Genomic DNA, 11,211 nt, shown 5'->3' on the forward strand with positions numbered 1-11,211 from the left:
CTCTGTCTCACACAGATAGTGTGAGAGAGAAAAAAGGGAGCTAGAGAGCGAGAGAGAGGAGAGAGAAACCAAAGGAACCAATATAAAAATGCATGCCATGTGTGCATTTTCATGATCATAGGCTTTGAAAAGGGGGCGGTTACTCATCAGCATTTACTGTATACATGTAGCCAAACTAAAGATGGAATTATGAAGGTATGGACAGTGCTTTTCCAACCTCTACCCAGCTCCATTCCATTGTGCTGTCAATGGTAGGCATTCCATTGTGCTGTCAATAGTAGGCTACAGTAATTCATTGATCAGTGCCATTGACGAGAGGGATAATTACATGGCACCATTCATGCGTAACGAATCCAAAAGTGTGACGTGGCAATTTAATATACAGTATATGTGCAATAATGTAGCCTATAGCCCAGGAATAGCCTACAAAATGTTGTCTTGACTGACACTTCTGGTGTGTTTAATATCGACATAAAGTATTTCCAATTATAACCTTTGTAGACATGCGCTTACCTTCCATCCAGCTGAACTATTACTGTCGCCCTTATCCTTGAAATAGGGAACATAGCGGACCATCCAATCGTAGACCTGTGATAGCGTGAGTCTTTTTTCAGGGGTGCTTTCAATGGCTCGTGTGATAAGGTCCGCGTACGACTGGTTACCCCATGCGTTCCGCCGCGAGGATTTGGCTTTGCGCAATTGTCCAGTCACATCAAGTGCCGCGCCGGCCAAGCATGGGTGCGTCGCGCCGATGGGAGCCGGGGCGACTGCTGGATGCTTCAGCTCCGTCGGCGTGCCACCCATTCTCCCCGCTCTGCACGCTGAAACGGCTAGATTGTCATCTGGTTCCACCTTGATGGTGGTCAGTGGAAGACCCCCATTGACCTCCTGTACTTCGGGGAAATCCTCCGGACAAGGCAGTGGCCAAGTGCACGAGCGAGCCCGGCTTTGCGGCTCGAAATCCGAATCGATATCAACCTGATGAACCAATTCGTCGTCCTCCATCATCAACATTTATCCTCAGTTGGGAAGGAATAACCGGGTTAGAAAGAAATACAATACCTCCACAATTCCCGTATTGTCTCCAATACTAGGCCTACTTCAAGCCGAAATCCGTCTCGTGACGCGGATATAAGGTAACGATCAAATCTCAGACAAGCCGGCTGCTGTGGAGATGGACGATTTTGAATGGCTCGTCTGCAGTAGGCTATCACAACCCGCATGTAACGATAAGAGTAGCAATAATAGTAACAATAATCGTTCTCCCATTTTACCTGAAATAAAACATGTTAAATTTGGGAAATTATGAATTGACGATTGCCTACATCTCCAGCAACTAGAGTCAATCAAAATGCATGTTATCAATGTTTGTTAATCCGGCTGCAGCAACAGATGATATATCATATAACGAGAATAGAGATGCAGAGAGCCGTCGAAAGAATCCGCCAAAACATAGACAAAAATAATTGTAAAATCAACAGGATTGTGCAGACAGCACAGACAAGCGATGATGTGTGATTACCGTAAATTATTAAATCTTCCAGTCTTCACGGAATAGGCTGGCAAATGCAAGTTCATTCACAGTCACACGCAAACGATTCCGAATTCAATTGCAATGATACTTTTAAAAAATCGTGTCGCATGTGTCTTTTAAAAAAGCGACACACTTCCAGACAGTGCACAGTCCAGCATCAGTCTGTTCTTGTCCACTTGATAAAATAACTAATCACACGTCTTGCTCGACTCTAGTATTTCTAACATGTAGCCTATCTAATCTCCAATCTGCCTTTCTCACTCTCAGATCCCCTCACATGTCCTCATTTAATAAAACTCGTTTCGTAGATGTGAACTGATGATGACGCGCTGGCGCTGTGGTGTGGAATAATTGCTACCATTGGATGGCGCGCATAAAACCATTACTCCCAGAACATGTTTAGAGGTAAGACACCCTGGCCCGAACTCTCACACATATCATATCAACGCCATCATAAAGCGGTAGAAAAATATCCATGGCAAAAAAATGTTTAAACATGAAAAATATGTAAAATGTTCTTAATCTCTGGAAAGGCGGCTGCTGCGCGTTTTAATGCGACCGTTGGTCTCCAGATTCCAATTAGCCTAATGCGCGCTCCGAAATTCAGATTCACTCTTAAGAGAATTTGGTGCAGATATCCTCTCTTAATGTCTTTATGATCAGTTGATAATCTCCTTTTGGCAGCGCGGTGTCCAAAAAGACCCACTGATGCGCAAAGCGTCTCTGATGGTGCACCAGAACAGCGGGAGTGTAGTTTTCTACCACAATTAGATAGATTTAGTTCAGATTACCAGAGATTAGGTAACCCCAGATTCTAATCCGATATGAGTGAGGAAAAAATGCTATGGCGATATGCTGTTCAATTATCTCTGCTCTATTCCCTCCATCACCGGAAAAAAAAAAAAAAGTAGACTTAACACATTTTAGCACATAATTTTCTAAAATCGCATTTGCCAAATTTCGATGCGTTACAGCAGCCTGTATCTTTCTACACAGCAGGCAGGACTGTTGTGGATGTCAGACTCCCAGTGGCAGCCCCTGTTTGACCCATGTGTGCGTAACTACCAGATTGCTACATTGACCGAGGGGATTCCGCCCACGCCTCACTGTATGGCGCCGCCTCCTCGTGTCAAATTGACAGCTGGGCGGGCGCATTGCTCAGGTGCTTAGACACGATTGGCTACCGCGTTTCAGACCACGTTGTCCATTGGCTGATTATATGACATAAGGGGTTAATTCAGATTAATACTGTAGTCAATTTAGTATGCTTTATTTGAACTGAGAATTTATAATTTTATTGACAGTAGTAGTCAAGGGTGAACAAAACCAAAAAGAGTCATCACAGACTTGGGGTATTTACATCATGAGTAATCCTGACTTGCAAAATGTAACAGTCAAGGTAATAGAGAAATACGAGAGACAATGGGAATGAATACCAGGGTAACTCAAAACATATGGATCAGTGGTTTTTGAAAAACAGACACTAGCCCTATAAACTACATAAAACTAGTACAGTTAAACTACACATTGGTGGCTGCCTAACCCATAGTGCATTTATCAACCACACAGGAATGGAAAACATATACCCAATTGCTGAGCAAGATATCGGACCCATACTGTACTTTTCACCAAACAAATAAAACTTGCTTTACAATTCCACAGTTATTACACACATGGACACATCTAATGTACTGTACATGGGTTGCTCATTAAGACAGTGTTCAGTAGAATACAGGATAGATTCAGGATTAGGGCAGTGACTTTTAAAAAGCTGTTTTTAAATGTTTTTCATTCGTTAGGAATAAACTGTAATCTTCCATCTTGAAATTGTTTGGGATGGACCTGCAGACTGCAAGTTGGCTTGCTGCCCATTGCCTAGTGAAGTAACCAACCCAGGATCAGGTGAGTAGTTGGGCAATATCGTGGCCATTACGGAATGTCTGCACACACCAGTTATGAGATAGGTAGGCCTATACTACCAACCCACAGTCATTGCTACACACACACACACACACACACACACACACACACACACACACACACACACACACACACACGTTAATTACTTTACATTGCATCTATTTGTTCTGCAAAAGTGGGTGTCAATGTTCTACATCATGTTACCCATGATTGAAGGTTTTGGCAGAATCTCTTGTTCTGAGGACACCACTGGATGGTGGATAGAATAGCATTGTTTACTTGAGGGACTGACAGCCCGTTGGGCAGCACACACAAAAAACAATGAGCGCTCACATATTCCTTGAGTGATATAAGTGGCCACAAAGATCCCAACCCACAAAAACATATATTTAAAGTACAAGCTGAGATTGTCTACCAAGTCCCCACCCAGCACACCTACTACAGTAAGTACATTTAAGTAGCACAATATGCCTACAAAATGCAGACGTGTGGTGATGAGTAAAGTCACAGTTGTGAAATTGTACATGTCAAATTTAGCACATGCGTGAGGTGGAAGGATGTGTCAGTGTGTCATGGTATGACCAATAGATATCCCACATCCATTTAAACACAGTCATATTATGATGTTACTAATATAGAGGAAAACCTCTGAACATAAAATATATTAAATTATTTGTTAACCCCCTAGAGTCTAAACTTGGGGGGGTTCTACTAAGCTAACATAAGGAATTGTTTTAAGATGGTCATACCAAGGATCATTTAGCCATTTCATTTTGAAACTTTTAGGTATCAAATAAATATCTATTTTTTTAAATTGATGAAACATTGAATTTGGCCTTACTGCTGTTAGCTCATAAACCGCATTGAATAACAGATTCATACATGGAAAAACAGATACACAAATTTAATCAAAAGGAAGTTTGTTTTGAGGTATATAAGAAGAAGATCAGGAAATTATAATTTCACTATATTTAACCCCCTTTTTTTTGTTGACACTAAACTACTTCCATAAATGTTTTAAACTGGTACCAGTCTACCTTCAGATGAGTCTTGTGGGCGTCCCAGAGCAAAACAACCATAGTTTTCGTGAGCGTCTCACCTTTCCATAAAGGGGTTATAATAGTTTGTAGCCCAAACTGTTCGGACGCTACAGACGTTTTCGTGAGAAGAACAATTATCGGGATGTCTCCTGATCTGACAAACACCGCTGTAGCTCTGCCACCTTTCACCGCAGATGATGAAGGCCGACATCATTTACATTACATTTACATTTTAGTCATTTAGCAGACGCTCTTATCCAGAGCGACTTACAGGAGCAATTAGGGTTAAGTGCCTTGCTTAAGGGCACATCGACAGATTTTTCACCTAGTCGGCTCGGGGATTAGAACCAGCGACCTTTCGGTTACTGGCACAACGCTCTTACCCAGTGAGCTACCTGCCGAATGAGACACAGCCCATGCAAAAAAAACAGATACTGTATCTACTGTATCTCTAGTTTAAACAGACAGATTTTTGTGGGGATTTGTATTATTATGCTAGTTAGATTTTCAGCGGGGCGCGGACACTTCACAGAAACTGAAAAGTTAACATTTCCAAGCTATGGAGTTTCGGCCAGCATTGCATAACATGTCTCACAACAAGCATACCTACGCAGACAGAGAACATATACAACATTTTTATGAGAGACAGTGGACTGAATCCAGAAGCTTGGAAGAAGACCACACCTCAGGAGGGAGAGGGGAGGCGAGGCGAGGAAGAGGTGGAGAGACAGAGGGAGGCCCTGTCACTGTCAGGAGACGTAGCCTAGCGCCGAGAGTGTGTGTATGGCCCCTCCAGGCAGCCAGGGTGCTTTACACTGGTCCCCATACCAGACATTCCAGAGGCAGGAGGCCTGGCTTCAGGCGCTCTCTGTGGCTGATCTTAGAACAGCCCGTTCAGCACAGCGAACCACTTCAGCCGCAAGCGGGGCAGCAGCAGGCTGGGCTGAGGGCTACTCCACAACAGCACAAGGCATGCTTTGTGCCTGTAAATTGGCACACAGAAGAACCACTCAGTGGAATTTCATTCACGTACAAAACAAAAAAAGGGTTCCCTCCCACTTCCCCACAGCCAAGACCCACCCATCCTTCCTCCTCCCACCTCCAGTAACCTCACAACTTTACATAAGTGGGCCATGTTCCCTCTGTTTCACTTTGGTGGTACTGGGATGAGTGGAAGACTGGAAGTTGGAGGAGCCACAAGGAGGCCCTGGGGAGACCAATGTCTGTCCTGGGAAAATGCCTCCCTCCTATTCAGTCACAGTTCGCCTCCCTCACCAAGCATATGGGCTCCCAATGACACAGGAAGGAGAGAGGCTCCTTTCCAAGTATCAAGAATGTTCCTGAGCATGCAAGTCCGGATTTCACCCCCTCCGTGGCACCGGCCCAACTTGGGCTGACTTAAATACTTCCTGCCCCGGGCAAAGAGTCAGGCTTATCGTGGCACAGATCTTGGCATGGGCTCTATCTGATATGAACATAATGTTCAGAGGCACAAAGATGAGTGGAGCCAAGAGGCTATAATTAAGACGGAATGCAGCGGAATGGAAAGGAGAGGAGAAAAAATTGGTGAGCAGGTAACAGCTTCTTTCCTCTGTTTCGAGGGCTCTGACAGGGAGAGGTTTAACTAATACGATACTGGCCCGCTTAATCCTATTTACAAGTTAAACACTGTCTAGATGATAAAAATCTCCTTGAAGATTCTCCTGTACTAGGCTGTTTCTTTGGGTGGCAGAAGATGGTAAGGTGGCATAGATGTGTGTTCTGGTTGTCAAATACATGAACATGGCATTGGGGAATATGCATTGATTTCACACTTATTAGAGCCATGGAGGGTGAGCTGAGGAGTGGAAAGGTCAGGCTAATGTCCATGCCCCTCTACAATGGGCATATACAGTGGGGAGAACAAGTATTTGATACACTGCCGATTTTGCAGGTTTTCCTACTTACAAAGCATGTAGAGGTCTGTAATTTTTATCATAGGTACACTTCAACTGTGAGAGACGGAATCTAAAACAAAAATCCAGAAAATCACATTGTATGATTTTTAAGTAATTAATTTGCATTTTATTGCATGACATAAGTATTTGATACATCAGAAAAGCAGAACTTAATATTTGGTACAGAAACCTTTGTTTGCAATTACAGAGATCACACGTTTCCTTTAGGTCTTGACCAGGTTTGCACACACTGCAGCAGGGATTTTGGCCCACTCCTCCATACAGACCTTCTCTAGATCCTTCAGGTTTCGGGGCTGTCGCTGGGCAATACGGACATTCAGCTCCCTCCAAAGATTTTCTATTGGGTTCAGGTCTGGAGACTGGCTAGGCCACTCCAGGACCTTGAGATGCTTCTTACGGAGCCACTCCTTAGTTGCCCTGGCTGTGTGTTTCGGGTCGTTGTCATGCTGGAAGACCCAGCCACGACCCATCTTCAATGCTCTTACTGAGGGAAGGAGGTTGTTGGCCAAGATCTCGCGATACATGGCCCCATCCATCCTCCCCTCAATACGGTGCAGTCGTCCTGTCCCCTTTGCAGAAAAGCATCACCAAAGAATGATGTTTCCACCTCCATGCTTCACGGTTGGGATGGTGTTCTTGGGGTTGTACTCATCCTTCTTCTTCCTCCAAACACGGCGAGTGGAGTTTAGACCAAAAAGCTCTATTTTTGTCTCATCAGACCACATGACCTTCTCCCATTCCTCCTCTGGATCATCCAGATGGTCATTGGCAAACTTCAGACGGGCCTGGACATGTGCTGGCTTGAGCAGGGGGACCTTGCGTGCGCTGCAAGATTTTAATCCATGTCGGCGTAGTGTGTTACTAATGGTTTGCTTTGAGACTGTGGTCCCAGCTCTCTTCAGGTCATTGACCAGGTCCTGCCGTGTAGTTCTGGCCTGATCCCTCACCTTCCTCATGATCATTGATGCCCCACGAGGTGAGATCTTGCATGGAGCCACAGACCGAGGGTGATTGACCGTCATCTTGAACTTCTTCCATTTTCTAATAATTGCGCCAACAGTTGTTGCCTTCTCACCAAGCTGCTTGCCTATTGTCCTGTAGCCCATCCCAGCCTTGTGCAGGTCTACAATTTTATCCCTGATGTCCTTACACAGCTCTCTGGTCTTGGCCATTGTGGAGAGGTTGGAGTCTGTTTGATTGAGTGTGTGGACAGGTGTCTTTTATACAGGTAACGAGTTCAAACAGGTGCAGTTAATACAGGTAATGAGTGGAGAACAGGAGGGCTTCTTAAAGAAAAACTAACAGGTCTGTGAGAGCCGGAATTCTTACTGGTTGGTAGGTGATCAAATACTCATGTCATGCAATAAAATGCAAATTAATTACTTTAAAATCATACAATGTGATTTTCTGGATTTTTGTTTTAGATTCCGTCTCTCACAGTTGAAGTGTACCTATGATACAAATTACAGACCTCTACATGCTTTGTAAGTAGGAAAACCTGCAAAATCGGCAGTGTATCAAATACTTGTTCTCCCCACTGTAAGTACATTATCTGCAAGTACATTATCCTGACAATCCTCAATTAATACGATTAATATTTCTTAAAGGGGTAGTCTATAACTTCTGCTGGGCCTAGATCACTATACGCTTCACTACTGACTGCACATGATGAACATTACTATTGACTGTGTGCAACCCAAGAGGTCATGCTACTGCATTTATCTCATTTTCTAATCAGATTTTTAGGAGGCACTCCAATATCTACTTTCTAAGAAGCTGAGAGGCACCATCGCTTGGCCGATGCCTCCAGCAGTGAGTTAAATCACTCACTCGCACAAGAAGAAGCCATTGGTTGACTAGATCCACAATGGCTGAGAGTGCCCGATGCCAAGCAGCTGATTAGCCTGGCTGGGCTCTCCAGGCAGCGCGAAGGGGGGGGCTCATCATGACCAAAGATCAGGCTACTAAACACAAGTTTAAGTGGAATAAAGCCAGCAGAATGTTGTGTATGATGGGCTGGACATAAACAGCCCTGGGCAAGAGGCATCTGCTTCTTTAATATATAATTCACTTTACAGGCAACAAGAAACATCAGACTTCAGTCCTTAGGGCCATGAGTCTGGTTTTGGTTGTTGGTCAAAGCGGTAAGATGGGCTATGTCTCTATCTTGTACTTTCATTGATAAATCAGCCACTATGGAATACTGTGCACAGAAAAGGGCTGTATTTGAACAATTACAAACAGACAAAATGGAAGTGCAGGCCGGAAGTGAGGGCAGGTGAGCCCATATTGAAATAAAGTAGTCCTCTCTTTACCAATGAGCTCGGCCTCGCCAACCGCAGCTCTGCAGAGTGATCACTTGCTGGCACAACCACAAAGTTATAAAATCAGATTTGAAACCTAACCTTAACCACACTGCTAGTAACCCTAATGCCTAACCCTAACCTTAAATTAAGATAATTTTGTTTTTGTTTTCATGAATTTTTACAATAGACAATTTAGACTTTGCAGCTGGCCCATCTAGCCGAAATCACTCAGTTCTGATTCATGACAATCAATGTCAAACTGCTCACCAACCCTGATATGCCAATAAATCAAGGAGTAGAGACAGCCACCTGCTTCCCAGCCCCTCCTTTCAGACAGTCACCTCTTAACACACAGGGTCACTTGACATTGAACTGCCTGCTCAGTCAAAGCAGGGATACTGCGAGATTTCGCAATTCAGGGCATTATTCTACTTACCTACTTTTCCATTATCTGTCTCAATGGTACTGCCCGTGCGCTCACAGATGCCATAATGAGACAGATACAACTTTGCAATCTCTATATGACAACGGAGACTGAATAAGGAAGTGGATAGAATCTCATTTCTTATGATCAGTAAAAGTAACACATTTATAAAATATCGATGACTACAGTATGTTTGCTTTGTAAGATTATACATGACCCACCACCCAGCTTTGGAGTAGTTAGAATGTCTATTTCCCTGCTTTTGAGTGGAACTGGCTACTGTACCGGGAGAATTCCAGCAATTGCGCTAAGCTAATGATATGCAAACTGCAGTTCGTCTGACTATGGGTAAGTACAAAAACAACTTAAATCTCAAAATCTCGCAGTATCCCTTTAAGCATTGGGCAGGATGTGCACTTGCAGCTACAGTGCATTTGGAAAGTATTCATAACCCTTGACTTTTTCCACATTTTATTACATTACAGCCTTATTCTAAAATTGATTAAATTGGGGGGGTCCCTCATCAATCTACACACAATACCCCATAATGACAAAGCAAAAATAGGTTTTTACAAATGTATAAACATTTAAATGGAAATATCACATTTAGATAAGTATTCAGACCCTTTAATCAGTACTTTGTTGAAGCACCTTTGGCAGCGGTTACAGCCTCAAGTCTTCTTGGGTATGACGCTACAACCTTGGCACACCTGTATTTGGGGAGTTTCTCCCATTCTTCTCTGCAGATCCTCTCAAGCTCTGTCAGGTTGGATGGGGAGTGTCGCTGCACAGCTATTTTCAGGTCTCTCCAGAGATGTTTGGTCAGATTCAAGTCAAGGCTCTGGCTGGGCAACTCAAGGACATTCAGAGACCTGTCCCAAAGCCACTCCTGCGTTGTCTTGGCTGTGTGCTTAGGGTCATTGTCCTGTTGGAAGGTGAACCTTTGCCCCAGTCTGAGGTCCTGAGTGCTCTGGAGCAGGTTTTCATCAATGATCTCTCTGTACTTCACTCCGTTCATCTTTCCCTCGATTCTGACTAGTCTCTCAGTCCCTGCCACTGAAAAACATCCCCACAGGATAATGCTGCCACCACCATGCTTCACCGAAGGGATGGTGCCAGGTTTCCTCCAGACGTGACGCTTGGCATTCAGGCCAAAGAGCTCAATCTTGGCTTCATCAGACCAGAGAATCTTGTTTCTCATGGTCTGAGAGTCCAAGCGGGCTGTCATGTGCCTTTTACTAAGGAGTGGCTTCCGTCTGGCCACTCTACCATAAAGGCCTGATTGGTGGAGTGCTGCAGAGATGGTTGTCCTTCTGGAAGGTACTCCCATCTCTACAGAGGAACTCTGGAGCTCTGTCAGAGTGACCATCGGGTTCTTGGTCACCTCCCTGACCAAGGACCTTCTCCCCCAAATGCACAGTTTGGCCAGCTCTAGGAACAGTTTTGGTGGTTCCAAACTTCTTCCATTTAAGAATGGAGGAGGCCACTGTGTTCTTGGGGACCTTCAATGCTGCAGAAATGTTTTGGTACCCTTTCCCAGATCTGTGCCTCGACACAATCCGGTCTCGGAGCTCTACGGACAATTCCTTCGACCTCATGGCTGGGACCTTATATAGACAGGTGTGTGCCTTTCCAAATCATGTCCAATCAATTGAATTTCCCACAGGTGGACTCTAATCAAGTTGTAGAAACATCTCAAGGATGATAAATGGAAACAGGATGGACCGGAGCTCAATTTCAAGTCTCATAGCAAAGGGTCTGAAAACGTATGTAAACAAGGTATTTCTGTTTTTTATAAATTTGCGCTCTCATTATGGGGTATTGTGTGTACATTGATGAGGACATTTTTTTATTTAATCAATTTTAGAATAAGGCTGTAACGTAACAAAATGTGTAAAAAGTGAAGGGGTCTGAATACTTTCCGAATGCACTGTATATGGGAGGGCATCAGAGGAAAACTGATCTCTAGCCAAGAATGGACATGATGACACAATGGAGACAAGACCATTTTGACTGTAGATTAAACAAC

General features: G+C 44.0%; 1 protein-coding gene across 1 annotated transcript in view; it reads right to left on the bottom strand.

Annotated features, from left to right (window-relative positions):
• The window catches only part of LOC121562366 (forkhead box protein O6-like), a 38,850-nt gene extending 36,285 nt beyond the window's left edge, over nt 1-2,565 (bottom strand). Inside the window, 1 exon segment of the mRNA XM_045226160.1 lies at nt 514-2,565. Coding sequence (XP_045082095.1) covers nt 514-1,014 — 501 coding nt within the window. The 5' untranslated portion in view covers nt 1,015-2,565.
• Nucleotides 2,566-11,211: the final 8,646 nt, after the last annotated feature.

The sequence above is a fragment of the Coregonus clupeaformis genome, chromosome 17, assembly GCF_020615455.1.
Source record: "Coregonus clupeaformis isolate EN_2021a chromosome 17, ASM2061545v1, whole genome shotgun sequence".
Classification (NCBI taxonomy): Eukaryota; Metazoa; Chordata; class Actinopteri; order Salmoniformes; family Salmonidae; genus Coregonus; species Coregonus clupeaformis.